Source organism: Chlamydotis macqueenii, chromosome 1, assembly GCF_036417535.1.
Source record: "Chlamydotis macqueenii isolate bChlMac1 chromosome 1, bChlMac1.mat, whole genome shotgun sequence".
Classification (NCBI taxonomy): Eukaryota; Metazoa; Chordata; class Aves; order Otidiformes; family Otididae; genus Chlamydotis; species Chlamydotis macqueenii.
Genome location: NC_141556.1, coordinates 67,723,664 through 67,751,337, shown reverse-complemented (window position 1 = coordinate 67,751,337; position 27,674 = coordinate 67,723,664). Strand labels below are relative to the sequence as shown.

The window sequence follows — 27,674 nt, the reverse complement described above, 5'->3', positions numbered from 1 at the left end:
CAAAACCAGCTAACTGCTTATGCTGTTCCAGTGTATACCACGAATCAACCCCTTTCTCAAAAGGTTAACCTATTCATACATTGCTTCAGATGGCTTTGGTGTAGCAGAGGATTGTTTTTGTTCAGGATTTGACTCAGAGAGCGGCCATATCTCTGACTGCTGTCTTTTTACATTACTTCCAAATATGCAGATATCTCTGGAGATGTTTGTAATTTACAGTTTGGCAGGGCAGGCTTAGCTGCAGCAGAGCAGCCAGATGGATTTTGTGTGCTGAAGTCTGCCCTCCAAAGGAAGATTTCACATGTACCGGTATGCCATGGGCTCTTAAGTAGTTACTCAGATCTTCCTAATTCATCACTGTCTTCAGTTTATGAAGAAATTATTATGCTTATGAAGCCACACACACGACATCCCACTGGTAGTCTTGGTTATTCAGACACTTGAAAGATCCTGCAGAAGGTCAGACAACACTGAGGCCCAGAGCTGGACTTTAGACCTTCAGGTGCTGTTCCATAGTTGTGTTCTGTCAAAGTAATCATTACAGGGAAGACAAAACAGGAAGATCCTTCAGGTGGTTGGATCCCAGCCAGCTTGTCATGCAACTGCAATAGTGTTAGTACAGCTCCACGGCCTTTTCAAGGGACAGAAATCTATTTAAGTCTTGTATAATCCTACTGATCAACAATCTACATCTCTGAGATTTCATTAAAGCTAGGTGAATCAATTCAATAAAAGAAACTTTTCATGTCAGGACATGACCAGATCTGAATGATACACTGCCTTCACTGTCTACTTAACTCTGCAATGTACTGTCTAGTCAAGTCATGCTAAATTATTTATAGACAGGAAAATAATAAGAGACACAGATATATGGGAGAGATTTTAGAATGTGTGTACTACTCTCTGGCAGGAAGCAAGGCATAGACAGAGAAAAAGTCACTTGAAAAAAAAAAAAAGAAAGAAAGAAATCCAGTACTAAGAGAAATGTACTTTACCATCATCACATGACAAGGTCCTTATGAGAACCTTTGATTTTGGAATCTCTTAAACTCACACTTTCTGGCATCAATATCCAGATCCCACAGAGCTGTTTGAACAAAGATGTTACACAGATTACTTGATTAAACTAAATAATTGTCTAAGTCTAACTTTACCCCCAGTGTAATAGATTGATAGAATAACTCTATATCAGTAACAAAGCCGACGCGGGTTCACCAGTGTACAGCAATACATTTCAGATGTTTAGGAAAAGCAAGAGATACTCATGAGTCCTTAGGGAATCACTGAATTATTCAGAGTCACCTTCTGTGTAATGCTCATGCTGTACCACTTTGCTTCTACTGTACTGAGTCCAGTAACTGCTATTTGACTACAGCATATAAGATGTCACATCTTGATTTGAAGGTTTCAAGAGCTGGAGAATTAACCCCCTCTCTTGGCAAGTTATCTCGCTGTCTTCATTTCTAATTTTAACTTACCTCGATTCATCTTCCTGCTATAGCATTTTTCATATGATTTCTCCAGTAATAATACAAAGTTGGTTTAGTACCAGCTAGACTCTGAGCTACTTATTAAGTCTGAATCAAACCTTCTTTTAAGCAAGACAGCTAGATCTCTTTCAGTTTCCCAAGGCAAGGCATTTTTTTAGTATTTTCATAGTTTGTATGGCTCTGTGCACTCTCCAGATTTTATAGGTTTCTCAGCTGTGAGAGTTTCTCATGTTATTCTGATATTAAACTAATGAATCTTATGAACACGGCCCTGCTCCTGTCATCACTGTAGAACTACCATGTTCCAGAGCAAGCTCATGTTCAGCTCTATTTCCATTAGGACCCTTAAATCCATTTCCAAATCACTGCCTTGCAGTTGTATGGTTCTTAATGCTCGTAAGCTGTACTTCACTCTTATTGTACCTAGCAATTAATAAAAATAGTAGATATGAAACTGATTAAAGTTACCCTTTAGCTATTATTTAATGACAAATCAATGCAAACTGGCCTGACAAAACTACCTGGCATATGACCATGTTGATTAGAATCAAGTTATCCATATCGGTTCGACTGATGTGAGTTTCACTTTGTGACACAAAAAGGTAAATTATCTCCTCTTGCCTTCCCTATCACCACAAATAAAAATGATCAGATTTTTGTTTTAAAATATTAGTCTTCCATGCTCCCTTAGCCATATTTGTAGCCTCATTGCCCACATGCCTTCCATCACAGGCTACCTCTCACATATTCTAGTCTACCGGCTTGCAAAGGTCTTTTATAGCATTTATTTTAAGCCAGCTTGGGGCTCAAGAAATGACACAGATAAAAATACTGAACTGTCCCAGCAACAGTCAACATGCTGATCCTAGTTTGGATGGTTCCAGCTCTAGCACTCAACATCTGTGCCAAATTCAGCTATAGCACCAACTAATTCTGGCTAGCAGAGCACATCACTGGGGCTGATAAAGGAATGCAAAGGGAAATGAATCTGGCAGGGTATCATATAACACAATGGATATTTTCAAATAACATTTTCTGAAATAAAAAAGTAGTGCCAAAAAATCCAAATCTCACTTTATACTGGGCACAATATGGTATATTCCCTTTCCTCCCCTACTAGTTGAATCCCATATCAAGCTTTCTCAATATTTGCCCTCTGCTGTCAAACAGGCTGGGCCAGGATTATCCAGGTCATCCTGCTTTACCTTTCTTTGAGTTAACTCTCCTCTAGACTCAAAAGTTTCCTTATCGCTCAAAGACTTATTGAAAGTTAGCAAGAGAAGGCTACGCATCTCTCAACCCTTTTGCTTATCTGATGCTACCTAGGCATGCTGGGTTGTATTTTTCAGTTCTGTGTGGTTGCTGTTTATCATCTTTCTTAGTTACTTGGGAGGGTTGGAAGGTACTTCTGCATTCCCATGATGCACGATTACATCATCCTGCTTCTTTCAAAACACTAAAGAGAACTATTGAGTATTTTTGCCTTTCCTGAATCATTAAGACTTTCACCATCTTCTGCTAGCAAGGGAGCTATACTATTGTTAGGAATTATTTTATTACTTTTATCCTTTAAAATGCCTTACTGTCCTTAGGCTGTGAGGCAGATCCCTCTCAGGTCCTTCCCCTCTTTATATTTCTAGTCTCTAATTTACATAATTGCTACCTCCTTCCTCTTTCTTCTCCTCTTCCCCATTTATTTGATATATTTTTAATAGCTGCCTTTACTTCCTCACTTAATAAGGAGGTGCCGCTAACCAAAGATGTCCTTATTCACAATTATGAAATTGTGGTTTTTCAGTAATCTAGTAAATTTCCTAGAATAATTGCCAGTTTTTATTCACATTTTCCTGTCTAAATCTCACTACTTCTGTCCAAGTCTCTCTTCCTAACCACTTTCATTTATTGTTTTCCTGTTTGCTTTGGGAAATAAGCCATTTGGGAGCACCAAATACATGACTAAACAGATGTAGTAAACAGGATAGAAAGTAAATCTCGTGTCTTTGCTTGGGCAGGTTAGAAGCACAATGGAAAGCTCTTGGTTTAACATCCTAACAAGAAAAACGGAGATTATTTTCAACATCACTTCAGAATATGCTGGGACTAGGGTTCAGCTCCTATTCCAATTTAGTCTACTTAGTCATTAGTAGGAGTTACTAGACTTGCCCTGGCCGTCTCTTTTCTAGGAATTAACCTGCTCTACTCAGCTTGAAAATTATTGGAAATCTGTTAGGCACTATTACGAAAGAAATAAGACGCTACTGGGAAAATGAGATTAAAAAGACTAGAAGTTCAAAGAAGCACTTAAATACTGAGAACTTACTCCTATTAAGCCTCTCAGAGACTTGTGCTTTATTAACAGTGATGATGATTAGATGTGCTGTTAGTGAGCTGTGTTGGATTGGGGAGTCCTGAGGGAAAACACACTTTAGCTTGCCAGACTTTTTGGAGTGCCTTGGTAGAGGATGCAAAATGTGTAAGGCACCCAAAAAAAACGAAGAACAGATGAATGAAGTTTTCTAGCTGATGTTTTTCGTTCCTACTAAATGCTGCTATTTGAGAATTCTAGGGAAGCAAAGAGCAAGTGTTCCTGATGATATAGAAGTTTACTAGAACTGAAAAGGCTAATGATTATGAGATTAGAGTCTTGATTACAATTGAGTGTTGATTTAGCAAAGATGTGGTATGAATATAAAGCTAATTCTTTGTTTCTTTGAGGGCAAGTATGATAACACACAACAAAAGGAACATCTAACCATGTATAAACACAACTCCTAAATAACTTTGGTGGTTTTTTCTTAAATGAGATCTAATGCAATAGCTAGAGGGAAGAAAAAGAAAAGTTTTGGGAAAATAGTCTTTCTAATAAACATTATACAAACATTGCTACAACATTCTAGCTACTTACTTGATTTTTAGTACTGCTATTTGTGAGGAAAACAAAATAATTATAGCAGAAAACAGGTGAAAATGGCTGGCAGCCTGGAAAAAAAATAAATATATAGCAGGGGGAAATCAAGGTTCTGGAGTATGTAGAAGTCAGGGGTCTGTCAGAAGGAAAATGACAACTGTTAACCTCAAGAAAAGACTGATTCATCCCACACATGTCTGCAGTTATACAGTTGCTTCAGGCAATATAACTGATGCAAGGGACAAGTTTTGTGTTTTATGTATAGTATTACAGGGGAAGCAATTACAGTAGTGGATTTTTTTTTCCACCCAATCAGCCTTCTTGAATTAGCTCATTTTTAAGTTTAAAATCATGGATAAGAAGAGGTTCAGAAATTTCTGACTTTACTGGATTCCTTAGCTGGCAAAAATGAACATAAAGGATTAATCTCAACTTTCCAGACTTGAATAAAACCCATAGTGTCCTGTCTCCACTGGAGTTTAATTTAGTTATCTTGAAAACATGATGATGAGATAATACTGCAACTACTTCTCAGTTATGATGAAACCTAGAAAGTTTTATGGGAAAAAAAAATTGGTTGGTTTTTTTTTTTGTTTGTCATAAAAAAAACTAGGGCACAGAATAGAACTAGCTACTAAATATTTTACTACAGAAAAAGATTAGGAACATACACAATTTGGTGCTGCAGATTTCATTTTCTGTGCTATTGGCAATTCTTTTTTTAGAATTAGGTAATTTCTTTTTTTTTTTAAGAAACATTAGTAAGTGGGAAATGTGGAAATTACACACTGCAGCTTGAAAGCAATGTGCTTTTTAACAGTAGTATTTTGCATTCTACGTACATTGTTTTTCAACATACAATGGAAGATCTGTCAAATTGGAGTGGCCATGTTTAGTCTTACGTTTACATTTCTCTGCAGTTGAATGTGAAATTAGAGCCATCATGTTGTCATCGTTCTCTAAGACACTGTTGCTTGGCGTTTTTTGTTGGTTTTATTTTCTTCCCACTGTCGCTTTACACATGCCTTCAAATCATAGGAAAATTTGCTTTGAACGTAAGTATTTGATTTTTATTTTGCTGGGAAATGCTCTGTTCTACCTCAGAAATATAGTTCTTATATACCAAAAAGCCAAGAACAGGTACTGTAGATGACTATATAACACTTGTACTCTACCTAGACTGATACAGATTTATCCTTACTTAACCTTTGACATCTATCTTTAAAACACACCTTTGAAACCTCCAAGGAAAAAAAAAAATCTCTATGATGGTGGTCAGACATTGCAATAGGTTGCTTAGAGAGGTTTTGGACACTTAATCCATTTAACACTTTCGTGATATGACCCTGAGCAACCTCAGGTATCTTCACAATTAGCCTAGCTTTGAGCAGAGGGTTGGACCAGATGACCTGCAAAGATCCTTTCTAACTTAAGTTATTCTCTCTTACATATGAAAATAAGCAAATACATGTTATTCTCTTTCCCTCCCTCTTTAAAACCTAAAAAAAGGAGATATTTTTTTGTTTCCTGTTTCACATACACATCCTGATACAAGTGTTTCTGCAGAACCACTTGCTTCTCCAATAGTGTCAGTGAAAGATAACGATTGGCTTGGGTACCAGGACCAACAGTATATCACATCTTTATTTGAGTTCCATTGGCAAATGTGAAGCGGTGCACTCGCGTGCTGGGATCCAGCACTCTGGATCCACTGGTAGTGGTGTCTGGAGTGACTGTGAAGCTTGGCAAGGTCAGGAGTAACAAAAGTGCAATGAGAGCTCATGCGGAAGGCAGTGCTGATGAGCACTGATGCTGAAAGCATCAAATATGCATGCTGTTGCGTCTTCCCCTTGACAGATATGCTGTTCTTCAGTATGTGAAATAATTATGAGATGAATATGAATTGAAAGTGCACTTCCTCTTGACCTACTTCCCAGGCAGGGAAACACAGCATTATGCCCTCCTGTTTGGAAAGGTAAAATTATCTCTCTGCATTCCCTAGGCTCCGCATAAGCCTCTATTGTTTGGTACCAACCACATGGCTAATTACCATAACTACTATGCAGTCTGTTTTAATGATTTCCTTCCATCTCTTGTCAACACCCAGGCTGACTAACCAAACTGGTTTCTTTGGAGAGAAGTGTACCTGTTTACCCCATCAATAAATACACCTCTTTTTTTGTTTGTACTGTGAAGGTAAACATTCAGAATGATAGCGTAAGCCGGCTTTGGGAAAGTGGCTGATCATTCCGAGGTGCTCCAGGACTGTGTGCACCTGAACGTTGCTTCATTAACTGAACAGACCTTTCTTTACTCACAACGTTGCAGGATGCATCTTTTTACTTCACCACAAAATCAATTACATGTTCCATTAATGCCGGTGGATTCTGGCAGGGGCCCTGAGTCTTCATGTACAAGTCCCACAGCAGCTCAGGGCTTAAAACAGGACAGTAATGCCACTTCTGTGACAATCCTCTTGCGTGAAGAATGTAAGCTTCAGAACTAGTGCTTTTGATATGTGGACCTTCCTGTGCCTTCAGAGAGGTCTGTGGCTCTCATTCTGGTGTCTATAAGAGAGCACGGAGGCTGCCCCAGCATACCTCCTGCTGCCGTTTCAAAGCCACCAACCATGCTGGCACTCTGAGAACTGCTGAGAGGCTTTGTTGGGTTTGGTCTTGGGAGTCCTTGGATTGACAGGTGATGATTATTGTAGGCCATTTCCTCCTTCTGTGGAGTCACTCCAGAGTTCTTCCCTCAAAAGTAACTGTTTGAAAAGGGAGAAGCTGCTGGGATTTTCCGACCTAGATAAGCTTTCCACAAAAAAAAAAAAAAAAAAAAAAGTATGTATATTAAAAAAAAAATAAATCTGTCTGCTGATATACTCAGTTCATTATTTTCTAGGTAACTGTCATAACTGATGTTTTGCTGCAGCAGGGTATTCCTGTGTTCAGGCTGTGAAAGCAAGCACCAAAAGTATAAGGGAGAAAAGAAAGCTCAGCAATATGACAGAGAGCAGGCTGTGGAGATTCCTAAATTAGCACTGAGCCAAGTCAGTAAGGCTATCCAGCCCCACATAGCGTCATGCAGCTGTACCAGGTTGGACTGGAAGCAGTAGAGAGCAGGGTGTTGCTAAATGATTGCTCAGTTAATCCATAACCTGAATAAACCACCCAGAGATAAGTGAGAGATGATGGTGTATAAATTACCAGAAAAAAAAAAAAATATTCCAACTTCACAGACAGAAGTCTGTAAGTCACAGTGAAGAAAATTTATGCTAGGGAAGAATCTGATCACAGGTTGTGTTTTTTCCCCATGTGCGCGACACCAAAGATAATACTTTTCGCTGCAAGCTTCACCCAGGATGAATTGCGAATCAGTGTACATGAATCACCTGCCAAACCCTTGAGTGCGTCAGTGATAAGAGAAAACAAATTCAAAAGTGCAGGTGCCATATCAGCAGCTGGAATGAAGCTGACAGCACAGCTAGAGATAGTGACCGTTCCTGAATTCCCTCCTGGCCACAGTTTGAATTCTTCATTTCACTTTCCATATTCAGATGTGACGCATCTGAGTGATGCAACCTCTATGATAGATCTGGATGTCCATCTGAGTTCTCTTGGCTTGTCAGTGACAAAAATTTCATTCAGTTTGACATCCATAGTTGCTGCTATAATCTTAGACATCACTAATAAAACTTACCCATAACTACAAGGTGTGTCCAATGACCAAGTTACAGTTCTAGATTTCTAATCTCATGGGTTCTTTTTTTGTTTTGTTTTGTTTTTCCCCTCTTTATTTTCCTCCAATATACTGATGGAACAGTTTTCTCCCAGATGACAGTTCTGCTGCCAGCAAGGATACTTAACAGGGAAACTCCTTGATGAGATCAATTCATAGAAAACTGTTTCAAAGGCATTGTTTTGGTGTCAAAGCGAGCACAGCTTCAGCTGAACTAGGGTCTGCTTTTCTTAACTTATGTCTGCAGCCTAATTAAATGCATCTCTCAATTTATTAATGACACTAGAGCAATTGCCTCAAATGCACAGAAACCCTGTCTGACTTGCAGAAATGCTGAGAACGTGCCAAATCCACCAAAGCCAATAGGAGCTATTAATCAGTGCCTGTGGACAGAAACCCACACCCAGCAACTGCCCACCGAATACCTGCTCCTATTTCCCCTGAGAGGTCAGTGGAAGCTCTCTTACCCACAGGTTTCAATAGAAACACATCTGGCCACCAAATCAGGTACATGTCAAACAGGTTCCTGGCTGACGCTGGTTGCAGCCAAGAGGCTATTCCGCAGCCATTTGCTTAAATGTTGCTTTGGCTTCCACTTCCTGTGACACTTTAGATCTATCAACATGATGAAGCTCGGAGTTTATTTCCATCCACCTCCTTTCAGTGACTAGAAAGACCTCAAACAGTGCAATTTTCAGAAAGCAGTATTTTACTGCACTGTTGCCCAGAATGGCTGCCTAAGCAAAGCATTGTGGCTGAGAAGTTTCCCACTGGTTATACTAGAAGTTCCAGCCCTCTTAGGCTCATTAAAAGGAACAGCATTAGCCTAATTGTTAGGAGAGACCACTATTAATTTTGAAGTGGAGGATTTATAAATCAGTTTTTGCTTCCCCAAGCCTGAGATAGAATGCTGGACTGGATGGGTAACAACGACATCTGATGTGCCCTATCGCTGCGATCGGAGACAAACCCATACAGGACACATTGGATCCACTAGCTGGGCAGGAACCAGCAATCTGATCTTCCTCCCCTGTTTGCTAAGCCCTCTCACAAGCATGACTTTAGCCACATGAGCTTTCTCAGTAGGCCATTAATGCTTACTAAGTCAGTTATAGATGACTAGAAATTTTCACCATAGAAAAAAAATTCACGACAAAAAAAAATTTTTTTACCATCTAGAAAGCCCTCAACACTTCTGGAAGCACCAAACCCCCATTCTCTTGGACACTTAGTCTCGTTTTGAGGTACTGTTCCCTAAGCTTTGTTGTCTGTTTCTTGGGGTCGAAAGTGATGGTGTATGTTCCTTCTCCTGCCAGATCTGAAACAAGTAGACCTTCACCATTTAAGGCTATATGGGAACACTCCCTTCAGAGCATGATTGCTCTAAATCATTGTTTTAAAAACAGAAACAGGGGAACCAAGTCTATGCTTGCTTGCATTCTGTGCACTATCTTGACTAAGTGAGGTTGTACAGGATTTAGGTCAAGGTTAGTTTTATTTCTAAAACGCTATCTTATCTGACCTTTAGTAATGCTTTTACATAAAACTGAACAGCCACAGCAAAAGCTGAATGAGGAACTGAGCCCAAAACATAATACTTCTCCAAGCCCTACTGCAGTGTCCTTCCTCTGGTGCAGGAAAGAGAAATTTAAGACTTCAGGATGCTACTACTGATATTCAGGGTATGTAGTGTTAAAGCAGGAGAGATGGTTTTAATGAAAGACAAAATTTATTGGAAGAATGTGTGTCAGGTGGTTAGTATTCAGTATCCAAAAGAATACAATCTAGGGCTACAGCAACCATTAAAAACATACATCAAATTTAATAAGAGCCAGTTTTACATGCATGACCAACTTCTGAAGTAGCTCTTTTTACAGAGCTACCTCCCTGAGCTTTGTTGTAAACATTACTCACCGTTGTCTTCCAGTCACAGCTTAGTCCAGGGTGTTGTGTATTATTTTAACACAACATAAAAGCACAAAAATAACTCTAAAATAGATGATTAATGGAGGGGAAAGGAGGGAGAGACTGCTTTACAGTTGCTGCATATTTCTTTTGCTGTGTGGATTCTTGCAGCACTCTATCTTAAATAAGTTAAATGAGGCATCTTCGAAGACCAAACAACTACACTTTCTGAACTCTTTGCCCTTAGACTTCAATCCCTGCTCCGCAGTTGGTCAGATAACTTTCCAAATTATACAACACACTTTTGCAATACCTCCTAACCTAGGACTCTATCTAGAAAGCATATAACCCCTTTTAGTCATACTTATGTGTAAATTCCTAATCCACTGGAAAAAAATTGCTAGTATATTGGCAGAGGCATAGGATAACTGATTGCACTGCAAAAATTCTTGCTACCATCTTAACGACAGAGCAACCCTTTGCATTTACAACTGAGCACCACCTGCTGGTTATCTTACCTAATTTGGGTATTTCTACTGCGACCCTCCTCCCAATAAACCCTGAGAGCAGATCCTAGCTTTCAGGAAGGCATACTGATGTACATGTTACAGCTGGGTGCCATAACATAGGGCCTGAGATTTCAAAGCTGAGCTTCTGAACTCCCCAAGAAACCAAGGTGGAGGCAGCTGCGATGCCACATCTGGGAGGGAGATAAAACTCTGTACCCCTCTAACATGGTGGGTAGTGGGGCAATAGCCCTCTCCACTGCGTCCACTCGCCACTCGGCCTCAGAGGCCAACAAAAAGCAACCAACTCACAAATAAAAAGTAAAAGGAGCTGAGGTCTCTTCCTTTTCTGTTGAATTTCTATGTGCGTCATTCTCCTAGTTTTAATTTACTTCCCCTGAAACATATGATTTTGCCTCAATCTCTCCAGTATCCCCTAGTCAAAATGCAAGTTGTTAATTTTCTCACCAAGTTCCTCTGTTGTGCCAGTGACCTCTTGATCTCAGTTTAACATTAACTACTTAATCCAGTTTGCCAGGAGGAACAGGCATGTTATGTACTATTATGAAAAAAAAATCTGATCCTGGCACTTCAATTCTGCCACTTTGATCTTATGAAGTATCGTCATGGAGATGTTTCAGAGCTGTGCTGTTGGAGTATAATTCAATTTAACATCATTAATTTAAGCTGAGACGGCCAAAGATAAGTGTTTTAATTGTTTAACTTTCATTGAACTCAGTGGAAGTTGGACAGGGAAGTCCCAGTATGATTTTTCAGAAGTGGGAGATATTACTGGCCACCACCTGTTTTACTTCTGACCTCTGCCCAAAAGTGATTCATAATTTATGTGTAATACTACTGGTATACCAATGGCCATTTCCATAGCACACTATATCACTGCCCTGAATTCAGCATGGCTAGCTGTTGCAGCACCATCAAGCTGCACTGAATGATGGGAAGAAAAAGGAGAAACAACCTCATCCTATGAATCCTTCCGTCAACATAGCAAGCTATAAACTCAAACAGCAGGATGACCCCACCCTTGAAATTCCTCCAGGAAGACAAGGGAAAGCCAAACTTAATATTTCTAATTACCAAGGAAAACCTTCCACTTTATAACCACCTTAAACCTCCTCCCTGAGCTTTACTGTACATCCTAAGGCAGAGCCTTGGCCCAGTTTTCAATTAAATTATTAATAGGAACAATAGAGTCCAAGTTTCCCAATGTGGATACCTCAAGTTGTTAAACCTGCATAAAGCAACATGACACTAGATACACTGATTTCAGATTTTCCTCCTGTACCCAGGGTTTTGTAAGGATGTTGTGTTGGATCTTTCCTTTGTTCTGAAGGGCTCCCTTGGTGACCCATTTAGCTGTGTCCCTGGGCCCCAGTGCTCTCTAGTGACAACTCCTTGCCTGGGAATGTCGGGTCCCCTACAAGAGCTGAGGCTGAGCCTCTGCAGGGGCTTAACCACACAGCTTGGACCTTCTGTGTGACATTGTTTGAGATAGGGTCAGCCTGCTGAAGCAGCTGTCTCCAGGGACTTGCATGGGACGTGAGACTATCCCAGAGCCCAGTGCTGCTGCCGTTCTGCAAGGGGAATCACCACATGGGCTGGTACCTGAGCTTGGGCATGGGAACCATGTCTTGCACAGAGCTAGTTTCTTCCAGAAAGTTCCACAAATGTTAATTGCAGCAGGTGGCATAACTGCTTAGCTTGGTTGCTTCCAATTTACTGTATAGAGACTCTAAGTTGCATGCTCCAGTAAAAAGGGCATGGCTGGGATGTACTTCCCCACTTGGTGATAGCATGGGAGGATGGCTGCCCATTTTCTTCATGCCAGCTGTTGGCCATAAGAATGCTCTAGAAGAGGGGGGAAGAGCACCCAGAGCACACGCCACAGGGCTGCACAGGGGAAAGAGGGCGAGTAATTCAGCAAGTGTCAGGGAGAAGGCTGTCCTGGGGACTTTAAGGAGACCCGCAGGTTTATACACACCAGGTAGTCCATGGAAGTTGCTGGGAGGGAAATGAAGACTGAAGGAATGGACTCACCATGCAAAGACACTTTGTTTTAAAAATTAATGTGTCTCACCCAACAATTTCTGTAATTAAAGAACTGATGTTTTTTTAGCTTAATAGACTGTTCTCATAACTCCAGTTTTACAGACCAGAGGCCTTTTTTTTTTTTTTTTGCCTTTTGATGTGAGGCGATTCCACCTCAAGGTTCTGGCTGCTTCAGGTTTCTGTCACATATGCCCAAAAAAACACATTCTGGCACAAAACTCGCCTTGACCCCATCTGGATTTTCCTGTTTGTTCAGATTCATGTAACTTCAGCTAACAGCAGTAAGACTGCAGAGAAGCAGGAACATTTCCTTTGCAATATTATCCCCAAAATGATGCCTGCATCCCCCCAAACAAAAGACACTAGATGTGCCAATGAAAGAGCAAAATTGCAGAGGAAGAGCCAAAGGATGGGATTGTTTGGTTCCAACACTGGGCAGGGACTCAGCAAGCTGCAGTCTGAAGGGAGGCAGGTGATGCTGCGTCTATCAGAAAACTAGATCAAATCCTGGGTTACTTCTGTCGCAGGCCTGTGTGCTCCTAAGCAGATTTACTTGTGCCTGTCATAGCAGGACACCCATGTCTGATGAGGTGTCTGGGTGCCACTTGAATCAGAAAATAACAGCATACTCTCCTTGTGGGACATACCTCAATTGCAGAAGCAGGGGATATCTCCTTCCTGACTTGACCTAGAGTGACAATTTTTTTGAGAAGATAAGAGGAGCAAAGAGCCATTGTATTTAACACCTTACCTGCTTACAGGCTTCAGAGGGGCACAGTCCTAACCTCAGCTGCTTGAAAGCCACTATCCTCTAGGCCTTGCTAAGGCCTTTCGTGAAGTGTTCTCCAATGCTTTAAAACTCTGAACTTGTGTTTCCCAGCAGAGTGCCAGACCATTTCAGAGGTATCACTTATATGTTCAAGAGCTGCCTTACATGTATGAGCTCACTTTTCCTAGTTGCCTTTTGAGGACACCTAAGAAGCAGGCATCTCCCATGGTCCAGAAGATACAGGTTGAAAACAGCTTGAAAACAGCTGCATTCCTTAGTGGGAATTTGTTTCAAGTACCTTCTTGATTCAGTCTGGCTTCATACTGACCTGTTTTGAAGCAATGCATGCCTAAACTGCTCAATGCTTTGCCACTCAAAAGAGAAATTAAATTTAACCCAATGAATCCATACTTAATTAAGAAGCTTGAATATACACCTTGAAGGGTTGGTGTAGCAAGTGTAGGAAAAAGAAATGGCCCATACTGGGTACTTTAGAAATCAGCTATGTTCATACCTTGTCATGAAAAATATAGATGGCTGTCAGCAACTAGAAGCTTTAACTGCGGTCAGGTATGTGAAGCTTCGTAGTGAAAGCAAGAGACTCAAAGGCAGGACACCGGTGTCATCCTGTACTCTGCTATCCTTCATTGATCTGTGATCATGCCATTTGGCTCCTCAGCTGGTTCACTTACGAAAACACAGGTAACAGTTACATGTGTAAATGCTCTGCACAAGCTAACGATCAGTCCTATTAAAATTCAGTTAAACTTTGAGGTACCAGGGGAGGTTTCGATTGGATATTAGGAAAAGCTTCTTCATCAGAAAGATTGTCAAGCATTGGAACAGGCTTCCCAGGGAAGTGGTGGAGTCACCATCCCTGGAGATATTTAAAAGATGTGTAGATGTGGTGCTTAGGGACATGGATTAGTGGTGAATTTGTCAGTGCTAGGTTTACGGTTGGACTCAATGATTTTAAAGGTCTTTTCCAACCTAAGCTGTTCTATGATTCTACGAATTTTCTATCTTTTAACCTCAAATAGAATTAGGGTAAGAGGCTCTGACTAAGACTGGAGCTTCATTGTGTGAGTTACTGTACACACACAAAAAAGTAGGCATTTTCTTATGCTGGAATGCTCTTAACATATGAGAACTGAAATAGTTTTATCCCCATTTTTACCAAGAATTCAAGACAGAAATTACACAACAGCTTCAACCCAAGCTCACAGCTCTCAAGTCCTAGAAGTGCCTTTACCCATACAGTCCTATCATTGTCTGTTTTAGCCACAGCAGCAGTGAAACCCTGTAAACTGTAGCTAAATGACTTGCCATAATCAATCCAAGAACAGGAGCAATAGCCTCAGTCAGACAATAACCAAACCCCAAGCAGAAATGCTAAGGTATTCGCCCCCGACAAAGCAATACTAAACCCACAGCAAACAAACATGACAGTTCTTCAGCCAGCCTTCCAGAGACACCATGGGCACGTGCAGCGTTAGGCAGAGGTGCTCCCACCTGCACCAGTGAGAATGCAGCCGTACTCCTTTCCAGCATGGCAGCTCACATCCTCTCCAGGTTACCCATCGCCCCAGTCCTGGCAAGGCAGTAGTAGCCTTGGCAAGGCAGTAGTAGCCTTGGCACAGCAGGCATCCAAGCAAGAGGCAGCCCCACCAGCCAGAGCTTAATGGAAGGGGGTTAACACTAATTGCATCTGAACAGCCATAGCCATACATCACTTTGCATTTTCTCATGTTCAAACGCAACAGCCATTTGTTAGAGCACTCCTAATGTGTTTCAAAATCTTACCAGGGACAGCTGATATTGTTTCTAAGCCTGGCATTCCCAAGCAGCCTAGCACAGACCTGAGAAGCTGCCCGGCAGGCTTACCTACCCTGAAGTCCCTTGCTGACTACGAGTATCTGCCCTGGTAACCCCAGTTACTACCTAGCTAGTTTCTGTACTCAATACACAGTTTGGCCAGCCTTGGAAATAAAAACCCCCAAAACATACAAACAGTTGGGATTAAGGGTTTACAAAAGTCAAGATCAGCAACAGCACCTTTTTTTTTTACCTCTCCTGACGGCATGAGGACAGATGCTCAGCTATGAACTGACACAACTTGGAGTGTGCCAGTTCTGAATAAGATCAGCAGATTCAGCCTTTTCAGATCCAGACTGGGTCAATTTCCTGGCAGAGAAGGAAGCTAAGCCTGGCAGGTTTTGAAGAAAGATAATACCATGCACCCAGATGAGAGTAAACCAGCAAGGTCTGTTTGGAGATGCTGGTGAGCACTGCAATAGGAGACAGACACTGACCTGCGGGACAAAGATGCTATGAGTTTTAGTACACATGAAACTGAAAAAAAAAAATTGCTTTATGGATGAAAGACCTTATAAATAATAGAAGGACTGAAACCCCTGAGTTGTGCTGTTTATAGATGTGATTACATCAGCTTTGCCTCTGTTGACACCCTCAGTCACGTCCTCCCCTGTTTCCACCCGGACTCTTGCAGCTTCCTTTCTATGGAGACTCCCAAGTGCTGAGAAGGTGACCAGGGGCACATGCATGTCAAAATGCGCAGATGAACCTGTACACTCCAGTGCCTTAGAGTGAGGTTTATCTGGGAAACACGGCAAGATGTAAAGCTCCCTGGGAATAAGAAAATCACCTACTTAATTTCACCAGCTTCAGTGGCTTACCTGCGTGATGAATTCAGTCCACGTGTGTTGTATACACAACACAGGCACTATCATACTTCTGCAGTAGATCTTAGCCATCTCTCTCCCAGATACGTGAGCATTCTCATTATTTTACAGATAGGGGAACTAAGATCCAGAGAGAGCAAGTAGGATGCCCTAAGCCACCCAGCAAATGACAAATTAACCTTGGGCTTCCTCACATGAAAAGCAGCATCAGACCAGGGCTGGGATGGTTCTGTACACAGAATCGCAGGTCACTGCGTGAATAGAACACAAGGGACCGTTGCTATATGCTTGTCCCATTCTAAGATTTTTTTTTTTCCCCACCCACTACACATCTGCTACAAACGAGAGTCAGAGGGGAGTTGGACCTTTCGTCTGATGCAATACAGCTGTTACTATGTTCCCTCAGTTTTAGAAATCAATCTGACCTCTCAAGCATTGGATGCAAACACCCTTAGACTTGGAAGTAGCTCAAATTTAGGACCTTGCTTTAGGAATGGTTTGTATTAAAATAATTTATGTGAACACATTTGCTGTTTGGATCTGGCAGCAGCCCATGATCAGGCCCAGCTATTCTTAATATTTTGGGCCATAAGCCGTCCAGCTTGGGGATTTATTCATCTTAATGTGTTTAGCTTTGTAAGCACAATGCAGTAGTTACTGTTGTGCCTCCCGGCTACTCTTCCATTTTTTATAAACTCATTTTTTCTGCTAACCTACTTTTAATTTTTTCTTGTAAAGCTATTTTCAGTCTTCCTTTTTTTTTTTTTCTTCCTTTCCCAAAACACTGGGATAAAACTGCTCTGGGTGCTAAACACTAGTGACTCGAATAGGCTCCAGCCTCTGTATCCTGGCTTTGGGAATAATTGTTCCCACTAATCCTTTTGAGTGCACTCCCAATTCCATACATTCAAAGAGCTGTCCCCCCCACCACACATACACACCCAATTGCTTCTGTTCAACAATCAGAGATCATGCATCAGCACATTGTAATTGCTGGTGCCAAGCAGTTCTTGAGTCCCCAAATCCACTAACTGCTTCTGAACTATGGATGGAGGCTCCTCCACCAGTGTTACCGCCCTTCCTGCCTTATCCTCATCCCAGCTACCTGGAAAAGAAAAACTATCTTCTCTTCCAGCTCAGCTCTGCAGCCTGCCAGTCAATTCCTGGATCCCTTCAATTCAGTATCATAAATACACTTAATGAGGGAGTTTAATATAGATTTGGTAAGACAGTTATTTGAGCGATACATAATTTATGTTGCCCTGTAGCATAGGAAGCCTGAGTGGCATCCGAGAGTGAACAGATTCAAGAAACTTGCCATACAGCAGCACAGAGTGCTGAAGGGGGAAAAGAATTGGAGGGGAAAAAGGATACAGCAACCCAAGGAAAGGGGTGTATGAAGGAAGAGAAGAGCGCAATAGCAGGAAAAAGTGTGAATGACAGACAAGGTGAAAGGCATAGGATGAGGAAAGAATGGAGAATGGGAGAATAGAAAAGGATGAGAGAGGAGGAGCTGAACAGAAGATGCAAACTGGAGCAGAGAGGGTCTGCAGGATGAATAAGAGACGAGAAAAAGCGTGGAAAGGGAGAAACGGAGAGCAGAGCATGCACTCTTGATGTGACAAGCAGGTCTCTGCAGGCTGCGAGTGCCGCAGCCAGCCGGGAAGCAGAAGCTGACTGCCGTGTCAGCCGGAGGGCAAGGGCAAGGAGAGGCACCTCGGCTCTCATGGGGCTCTGCTACCTCGTGACTCACCCCCGCTCCTCTCCTCTCCTCTGCTCCCCCTGCCAGCTGCAGCCTGAGGACTTCCCAGCTTCTCTTCCCACTTACAGCCCTTCAGCTCTACGTGGTGTTAGGTTTTGATGTTAACCTCCCGCTCCCGCATGGCCTCATTTAGGAGAGTGAGCATATGAGGCTGGGTAAATCAGAGAGGTGGTGCTGGCAGCCTCATCCAACTGTACCTTCATCCCTTTGTCAATAGTCAAGTCCTACTTAGGCACCCCTTAGCTCAAGGATGAGGATCCTAAGTGCTGCACTGCAGAGACGTCTCTGCCTGAGACAGCTCACCAAGTTTGCCTGTGGGTGTGAGATGAAACATGGGAGGTGGATAAAGCAAATGGAAAGTGGGAGTTTGGCAACACGGGAGAACACAAATAGTGCTTAGTAAGCAAACAGGATCTGTGCCTGCCATTTGCCTAGGCTTCCACTTCTGAAGACGTGCTGGTCCTTGGCTCCTGGAAGTTACTTTTTGGTTGGAGAGCTCTCATCCAAACAGTTGGTGTTAGTGAACCCTCTGTTATGTTGAGCAGTGATCTGTCAGAGAAGTGAAGGAACACCTCCAAGAAAGACCTCCATCAGGACAGTCCCGTACATGGGGAGAGCCTGAGATACCAGGAAAACACCTCTGATTTATTTTCTGGAATTTATTCAATACAAATTGAATCAACATAACCATTTGGCCTTGAACAGGACCCCAAGTGAGCAGAACAGATGGCTATATCAAAAAGGAAAAAAACCCTAAACACAACCGCTGGACTAGCTGACAACCTCCACAGAGGCCGAAGAGGCCGACTGGCCCTGAACACTCAGTTTTTCTTTTGCCTGCAGCATCTATGATGTTTACTATCACTTTCGTCCATGGAATGCAGCCAAGATGCTTGCTGTTGTGCCAAAGTGGAGAAAAACAGCCTTTGCCTTCCAGGGTGCACAATATAGTTGGTATTGACCAAAGCGTTGCCTGCATCTCCCTTTCTCTTGCACGCGTGTGTGGCTGTGAACCACATGCCTTCATTGCCCGCGGGCTGACGCGTACACAGCTCTGCCAGGGGATCCCAGCCCACTGGGTGGGCAAAGGCCTCGTCATCGCGGCTGCTACTGTCTGTGCCGAGGCATGGCACATAGGCCAAAAAATATTAAAATTGGCTCAGTTCATCCCAGGTGAAGTGGTCAGGAGCTGCAGTGACTGAGCTTCTCTGGGAAAGCAGAGTAGCTAATGACTGTGCACTTAAAAGTAGGAGTATTGATTGAGACTAGGGCCTTTAATCTCTCTGCTTTCTGCCTGTAGAAAGGGGACTCCTCTCCTACCTTGCAAGATGATGACTCTCGCTGTGCTTTAACCTTCATCAACTGATGTTTACAAAGCGCTTCTAAAGCTGCCAACTGGCAAATACTGTGGAAAAACACCCCAGTTTTTCCCTGCTGCTGTGCGTGTACTCTCCCGCGTGTGGCTGGCTGTTTATCAGCTGACATCCCCGTGGCAGGTATCTCTTGCACCTACCCCTCCGAGTGCACGGCCTGCATTCATGCCTCTGTTTTCTTTGGCATCCTCCAGAATTTCCCTTGGAACCAACCGTCAACAACACAGCTTCTCCTCAGACATCCCCCTCTGCCAGAGCGCTCCCATGAAGAGGATTATCATCCTCATACTTGCGAGCCTCATGCCGTCCTGCTGTCTCTTTCAGGCTGTTCTCCCCTGGGGAGAGGGTCACAAAATACACAAAGCGCACACATTTGCAATTAGATCTGCTCTGTAGTTTGTTTTTTGGGTTGCTTTTTTTTTCCCTGCCCTGAAAAATGCAAGACAAACTGTAGGTTTTATAGAAATTTTCCAAGTAGCTTTAAGAAAGGTCTTGTGCTCCCCTCAGCCCCAAATCTGCAAGCTTTGGAAAGAAATAGTTAGATGAACCTCTTCCAAAAGTTTTCAGGAGAAAGTAGCTATTTCTTGTAAAAGTAAATGTGTAATAAAAAGCAAAGAATTTCCCTTGAAAACTGGTTTCAGTGGAAATTTTTCAGGTGGCTTCAGCGAGCTGTGGAGCTCAGCAGGCCCTCTGGTGCCAGAGCCAGGTTTCACAGGCCCTGGGACCTGCCAGCTACCTACAGCAAAACCAGAGATCAAGTTTAAAAAGGGAAAAAAAACCCACCACCATCCCGCACTTGTGGTGATACTCATCCTTCCTTCTATAAGAATTCATAAAAAAATTAAAAATAATAATAGAAGTGAGAGTTAAATATTTGGGGGGGTTGTGTGCTTTGAGTGACAATAAAGTCTCTGAACTTATAGATGGGCACCTCACCGAGCCCCTGCTGTGATCTGTATCACTGTGCCACGTTTGCACAAAAAGCAGCAGAAAGGAGATTTGCCTGGAGGTCAGAGTGAAGCCAGCAGATTCTTTGCAGGGAAAGCGGCTGTCTCGCACAGCAAGCCAAAACATCCAGAAATGGGACATGGGAGCCGAGCTCCAGCACCAGTTCAGCCAGTGCTGTTGTGTGACTGGGCTGTACTTTTTCAAGTCCTCATTTCCCTACCCTTAAAAAGTGGGCAATAAGGATACATCCCCATCTTGAGAAAGTGCCGTATACTGGTAGGTGCTGTTTTCCAGCAGACAAGCTGGCTCTGCAACAACGCTTGCAAGATGAACGGGGTGTCTGACTGCCAGATCCAGGTTTCCTCTCTTTTACGCAATATGGAGAAGAAAAGGCAGCAATCCCCACTCTCAGAAGAGGAACGCTTTCAAAGTGAGTAGAAAGGCACCAGCTTTAGCCTGATGACATAAATCACTTTGATGAGCTTTCAGGTATGTCCTGTGTCTTGAGTTAGGGCTCTGTTTGCCACAAGGGAATCGTTTAATCTCCCCAGTGATCCCACGTAACCCCCCACAGCTGTCTAGGCAATCCTGCTGCAGGGAAACCTGAGCTGCTTGTGAATCAGCTTCTGAGCCACAGCATTTTACAGGGCTGAACTTTTAAAGGCAAAGCAAAAGCAGAAATGGTCCCATTTTGAGAAGCTGTGCACGCATTTGTGGCAGCTCAAAAAAAAAAAAAGTCACAGCCATGCATTAATACCCCACAGATGCAGCGGTTAGCCGGACAGCTATGGCACCAGGCATTCCAAACAAAGCCATTCCCCTCCATTAATCAAAATGCCAGGTCTCTGAAGATTCCTGGTTTGTTTAAACCTCTTGTTATTTGAGACACCAGGCTTGCACTTGTACCTGCTGGACTAGGCAGAATACTCTGTAAGGCCAAATCCACCAAGGAGCTGAATTTCTCTAATATTAGCCTGCATCATAAGGACATCTGCTCCTGGTTGATTGTTTAGCTGCCTAAATGAAAACTTGGTGTCCAGCTTTCATCCCCCGGTAACCTTGTGGGTACCTTTGTGGATCTACTAAGCCCAGGCTGACAGAACTTTGAAACAAGAATCACAGTTTTTCATTGCTCAATACAAGGGTTTCCCAGATCTTGTAAGTCTGCATTGGAGAGTGGTGGCCATCTCTACCTGCGGTATCATGTCCTAGACAGGGGAACAGGCCATTGCACTCATCCACATGAGAAAGCCCAGGTGAAAGCTATTTTCATTGCCTGATCTTCTGGGACACAGAGCACAGTACATTTCAACTCTGCCCCATTTCACACTCCAGGTAAAGGAACATGGAGACAGCTCAAAAGGAGGAAGTGTTTTCATTCAACAAGAGCTCATGACTTGCTTTGTTTGTCTCCACATAAGCGACTGGGAACAGATGTCTCAGCCTCCTTGTACCAGTCACTCATTTAACAGAAGCTCTGTCTTGTTTGTACAGTGTCCTTGTTCTCGCACCCTTAACTCATCATTAGGCGGAGATAAACAGTCAATGCCCAGCCTTGTAACATTGCAGGGAGGAGGGCTGACTGGAAGGAAGCATAAGGAAGAAAACACATGAAAGGGGTCAAGTTGCAAACCTTGCACCACTTGGTATGGGTACCACTCTGCTGCAACAGGATCACATCCTTTTATGCCAGCTGAGAAGGGGCAGCACCTAAAGCTAAGTTTTTAATGCATGTTCCCAACATCAGACCTTTTGCTGGCCTCCTTTCGCTGAGCCATGAGATACCTCTATTCTGCCCCAGACACCAGATAGTAATGTTTAAGAAGTCTTGAACCCCTATGCACTGCTTTAGGGTCCTTACCACCTCTCTAGCCTTCTACTTTCATCTCCTCCTAGTATATTTTAATTTTTTTACCTTCCACAGTAAGAAATACAGGCTTTGCAAAGGAACCTCTTAACCACAGTAACTTTACTGTTAGAAAGCACAAGAATTACATGCTTTAAGCTATCAAAAAAAACCCAAAAAAACCCCGAAAGCTCTTTCCTACTCCAAGCCAGCCCCTTCTTAGGGATCTGGGTTCACCAGTAGTTCAAACTGGACACACTCCTTCCTGACGGATTTTACTATGCACCTTTCTTACATGAGGGTGATTGCTAGCACAGGCCACAACCCCCTTGCAAAATCCAGCCCCAGTTTCAGTATCAGACACACAACCACATGCAGTGCTCTCCCAGGATCGCTGGCTTTGCTCACACTCCCGTGCTGGCACAGAGAAAGCCACTCTTGCCCAGGGATGCACAGAGACCAGAGGCAGCATCATGAAGCACTAGCCATAACTCTTCTCTAGTGTCGAGCATGGAGGAAAGATTACATTTTGTACTTTGTCTGCTACAAAAGGACCAAAATAGGACTTACCATTTGATGCAGGCACAGTCCTACTTCCAGTATGCACCTGGAGAAATCTCTTCCAACACCTGAGCAAATGAGGCCACCGCAGGCCAACACCTGGCCCTTATCTCCAGATTTAAAGGGTTCTCCATCAGACAGCACTGAGGCCAAGGTTGCTGCTCTTCACTGCAGCTGACAGGAGACTGATTACCCAGAACTGAAACCTGTTTGTTATATGGAAGTGTTACTTTTCTTTCTTTTTAAGGAAGATCATAGCTTGCTGCAGATATATCCAAATCTTTTATAATTGTTGCCTTTCCTGGTGGTTTATTACCAGCTGATGACACTCTGTGTGAATTGAAAACTATAGTCCCATTTTCTGTCTCTTTCTTACTTTTTTTTTTTTGCTATTTGTGTCAAGACAGCTAACAGGGGAACTCACTTAACAAGAAAGACAGAGAAAAAGTAGACGGCTAAAAGCAACAAAATGACCTACAGCTTGTAATTAGGTTAAGGGCAACCAGGTGATTTACCCCTTGTAAATACCTGTTTCTTTCCACTGACAAAAATATGCCGGAATGATTAGTTAAAGTTAGGTGTGTTGGATCCCATCCCTTGTCTCAGTGTGTTTCAGTGCCTGATGTTTTGAAGAAATAGTGCCCTTGGTTTCAGAAACAAAAATGTGGATTCTCCCATCTGCTCTAGCATCTTGTCTAAGACAGTAGCCAGCAAAAAGTGTTTAGAGGAGATACAGAGCCCAGCCACTGACAGTCCTTCGCACACCCTACCCCAAAAGAAGATCTCTCTCTCTAATTCCCTGTAAGTTTGAGGCTTGTCTGTGCCCTGAAGGAAGATAATTTAATATTTTTTGCAAAATCCCTGGCTCTGGGTAATCTACATTATTGTAACTCCGGACAAGCTTGTTTTCCACAAAAACATCCAGTATTTTTCTAACCTTGCTGAGTTCTTCATCACCACAAGTATCTTGTGCCTATTAATATCAGAAGGCGACTATGAGGGGAAACTCGGTGCTCTCAACATGTTTAAGACACGCAGCTCTAACTCCTTCCCAGGCTTTCTAGATAAACTCCATGGGCAGCAGCCTGTTCGGCACGGACGGGTTCGTTGGCTTCACAATCGTATCAGTTAATACTGTTTCTCCTCTCTCCCCAGCGTGTGAATCCTCAGCTCCGGATTAACGGGCCAATGAACATCAACCACTACGCGACGAAGAAGAGTGTGGCGGAGAGCATGCTGGATGTGGCGCTGTTCATGGCGAACGTCACTCAGCTGAAGGCTGTGTTGGAGCAGGGGCCTTCCTTTCAGTACTACACCACCCTCATTGTGCTCATCAGCATCTCCCTCTTCTTCCAGGTGGTGATTGGGATTCTCCTCATCATCACTGGTAAGGGGGCCGCCGAGGCACCTGCACCCTTGTAGGGTGCTGCTGCAGTAGGGTGCCCCATGGCTTGGCTGGCATGGGGGTGGGAGGGAGAAGCCTCTTCCCCTGAACCGTTTTCCCCAGAGCTGCGGGAGGGCTGGAGGCAGCTTGACATGATTAGTGGGGAAGTCTGTGCTACTGTGTTTCAAAGTGGGGAATGGGTTGGTTTTTCATCTCCCACAACAGCTCTGAGCACTACTCTTCCTTCACTTTCCCATTGCTGAATCCCTGTCACAGGGAGAGAGCTGGGTTTCCAGCCTCTTGCTGCCCATCTTATAATATGCTCCTTCATGCAGCTCCTGAAGATACTGCATTTTAGCTGTTATCTTTTGCCTTACTCAAGCTGAGGCTGAACAGAACAATTTAGGGAGAGGTATTCCCTATATTAACCACGCATTTAACCAATCCCACAGTTCTCCTAGTACTATGCAGACAGTAGGTTAACACCAGCATTTCAGATAGGCTTGCCCAGTGCTCCATCAGGAGGTTTCAGCCTCCAACACATGCCCAGTATTAAAAGTCTGCAGAATGTTGCCTTTTCCTGTATATGCTATGAGTTTTTTCATGTGGGACACTGGATCGGAGGCTACGGGAAATCCTGTGATGTGTTCCTTCCCCTGCCCCACGTGGCCTTTTCCGGTGGCAGCTGTGGTGGCTGGAGCCAGCTGGCTGTGTGGCCAGAGAGCCACAAGGCTGCTGTTCGCATGGCTTATTGGCCAGACAGCCCCAGTAACCACAGTGTTCCCATGTCTAAACTGATCAATGCCCATCAGCTAGGGCTGATCCCCTTCATGTACCCAGATACCTCTCGGTCTGGAGGTGAGGAGGGGATTCATAGCTATGTCAGCACATATGTGAGATCTAGGTGTCAAGGAGGAACTGGCCTCCCAACCTGAGTAGAATGTTGCTGACCTTGTCCCTCCTGTCACCTAGCCTTCCCTTGCCATGTCCCACGTCCGTGCAGTAGGGAAGTCACATGGCACATGCCTGGCTAGCATGCAGCAGTAATTTAGCTATTTAGGGTTGGCCTGTTGCAGGCCCATGGCACCTCCATGGGACATGACATTAAAAAAAAAAAGATGTTTCTCCTCTGCTCCATCCTTCTATGTCATCCTAGGGCAAGCTGTGGCCACTGTAAAGTTCCTGGGACTATTCCGTCAGCTCTGTGGCCACAGTGCCCAGGGGCACCATGGGCATTCACCAGGCAGGGAAGGCCTGCAGGGGCTGTGGGACTTGGAGTCAAGCTGCAAATCTCCTTTTCTTTTTGCATTGTGTTGCACAGCTCGTCTGAACCTGAATGATGTCGCAAAGCAACCCCGCCTGAATATACTCAACAATGCTGCCACAGCTCTCATCTTCATCACGGTCATCCTCAACATCTTCATCACGGCCTTTGGGGTGCAGAAGACTGGCCTCTACCCTACCAGGAATTTTCGACCTTATTAAGTCATGGGGCAATGGAGTCAGGTAAGAAAGGGGTGAGTTCCCATCACTGCTAGCCCCTGGAAGGGCTCTCTGGCTCAGAAAACAAACATCATTGCAAGGTGCAGAAGCAGAAGGCAAAGCTGCACAAATTAACAAAGCCTTTCCAGAGGCATGCTGTTGTCCCATGGGCATCCAGGACCACTGAACAAATTCCCTCAAAGGAGGAGGATTTCTCCTTGCTTGGTCTTTTAAAGCAAGAACACCAAACATCCCAAACATCCCATCTACTGGGATTCATCAGTGGCAACTGTTTTTCAGAAGAGTGCAAGCACTAGATATGGATAGCAGTTGTGCATGGTAGCTATGTTTGGGAAAGAAAACTAGGTGCGTTCTGGGAGGTATCCAAAGACAGCAGCGTTATCTGAGCAGAAGAAAAGGAAGGCGCCGGGGAGGTGGGGGTGGTGAAAGAGTTCCTCACTACAGCCAGTGTGGTTTGGCCAGGGCTATTTTAAGAATCTAACTCTCATTTTCAAGAGGGATTCTTGTGAATAGGAGCCCAACCAGATGCTTGCGTTCCCACGTCAGGTGGGATGAGGGAATGACATGTTCTTAGTTCAAAAGGGCTTTAGCTCGAGAAGCAAAGTTCACATCTCTTGCTTACATGACCTGCAACATGTACACATAATTTAAATGCGATATACTGGGGCAACAGCCAGCAAGAAAGCTTGATAGGCACATAATATGATGAGGGAGGATGTGAAAAATGGATGGCTGTGGTGCCAAGTCAGCTGGTACGCCGTGACGGCTGCTCTCTGCCTGTGCAGCACTGAGGAGCCTGCTGTGACCTTACTGGCATTTCTTGTCTTTCCTGCAGGATCCGAGCAGTGCGGCTGGCGGGGAAAAGCTCTCCCCCACTACCTTTTCACCGACCTCAGCAGGAGCCCATTGACGAATCCAGAGAACTGGGTTAAACTTTCGAAACAGGGTGTGTATCATGGTATACCAGCCCCTTACCGCAATGCTTTTGCAGTTCTGAAGGGGTGAAAACATTGCCTTTCAAAGCTAGAGCAAACTTTGATAGAGAAAGCTGCAGGAACAGCAGCAGGTACACAAGTTCAAAGCACAGTTCTGAAAATCTCATCTCTCATTTTATTTGCCTGCTTAACGTATTCAATATTGGCTCATTTGGTAGAGAAGACTGAATGATTTACTTTGTAGGCTAAATAAACAATAAAAGTCCAGCTTTTTTTTGTATCAAGCATAAGTTGCTATACTTAAAGCAATGTTATTTAGTAGTTTACCTCCCAAATGTTGGAATGGATTTCTCGAGTAAAAAAAAAATATAATTTCTTGTGAGAGGATAGAAAAGTGTGTGTATGTCAATGTAGCTAAAACCAGTTCAAATGTTTTCCTAGTTGTTTAAAAATAAAATTAAATGTGACATAGATAAGAAAACAATCAGCTATTTCCAGCATTGGAAAATTAACAATGATAGAAAATAGATATTATGGTCTGAAGTCATCGCCAGTGACCTATCAGGAATGATGTCAGAATAGCCTGACAATATGTAGTTGAAAATGAAGAAACATTATACACCAGGAGACACTCAAGGCTTATTGCCATAATGAGAAGTGACAGGTGCATAGTGTATTACTTTATTAAAAATCACCATTATAATTTAAGGTGTTATTATTAACACAAATGTTTTTAAATATATCATTTTTGTATTGATAATGCTGGTAATTTTCTTGTACTAGAACAATTTGTTTCCTTTAAAAAAAGTCTTTGAATTAATGATTTTTCAGATTTTTTTTTGAAAGAGTAAGGATTTCGGATACTAAATTTTATAACTGTTGTCATGCTAAAAATTGATATTTTAATAGCCTAGTGTAAGCCTATTTAAATAATGACATGCTTTTCTGATTATTAAAGGATTTTTCCATTGTACTGCAGAATCAGAGTTCAATATAGACTTTTTATTTTGCATACTTTTGCCACCACTGAGAAAGAAATGTCACAAAAATGTCCCCATATTGGTCTTCGGGAACTGCTGGGAGTGTCTGACACTTAAAAAAACCCAAATATGGGTAGATTTCATTTGTACTCTATATTTGACTTTACAAAACTAAATTTCTGTTTAAGTCACAGGTGGTGCTTTTTTTCTGGAGAGAGTGTCAATGATCTTGCCCATGATGGTTGGTGGGTAAGGCTACGGGCCAGAATCAGGTTGTTCCTGCAAATGACAGTGGCT

At 43.1% G+C, this 27,674-nt stretch overlaps 1 protein-coding gene across 2 annotated transcripts in view; it reads left to right on the top strand.

The window, feature by feature from the left end:
- NINJ2 (ninjurin 2) overlaps positions 1–27,570 on the top strand; it is a 49,206-nt gene extending 21,636 nt beyond the window's left edge. For both annotated transcript variants that reach the window (XM_086755423.1, XM_010123760.2), the window contains 3 exons: positions 23,731–23,962; positions 25,281–25,465; positions 26,298–27,570. In XM_086755423.1, coding sequence (XP_086611549.1) covers positions 23,764–23,962; positions 25,281–25,444 — 363 coding nt within the window. In that variant the 5' untranslated portion in view covers positions 23,731–23,763 and the 3' untranslated portion in view covers positions 25,445–25,465; positions 26,298–27,570. The remainder of the gene's footprint in view (positions 1–23,730; positions 23,963–25,280; positions 25,466–26,297) is intronic.
- Positions 27,571–27,674: the final 104 nt, after the last annotated feature.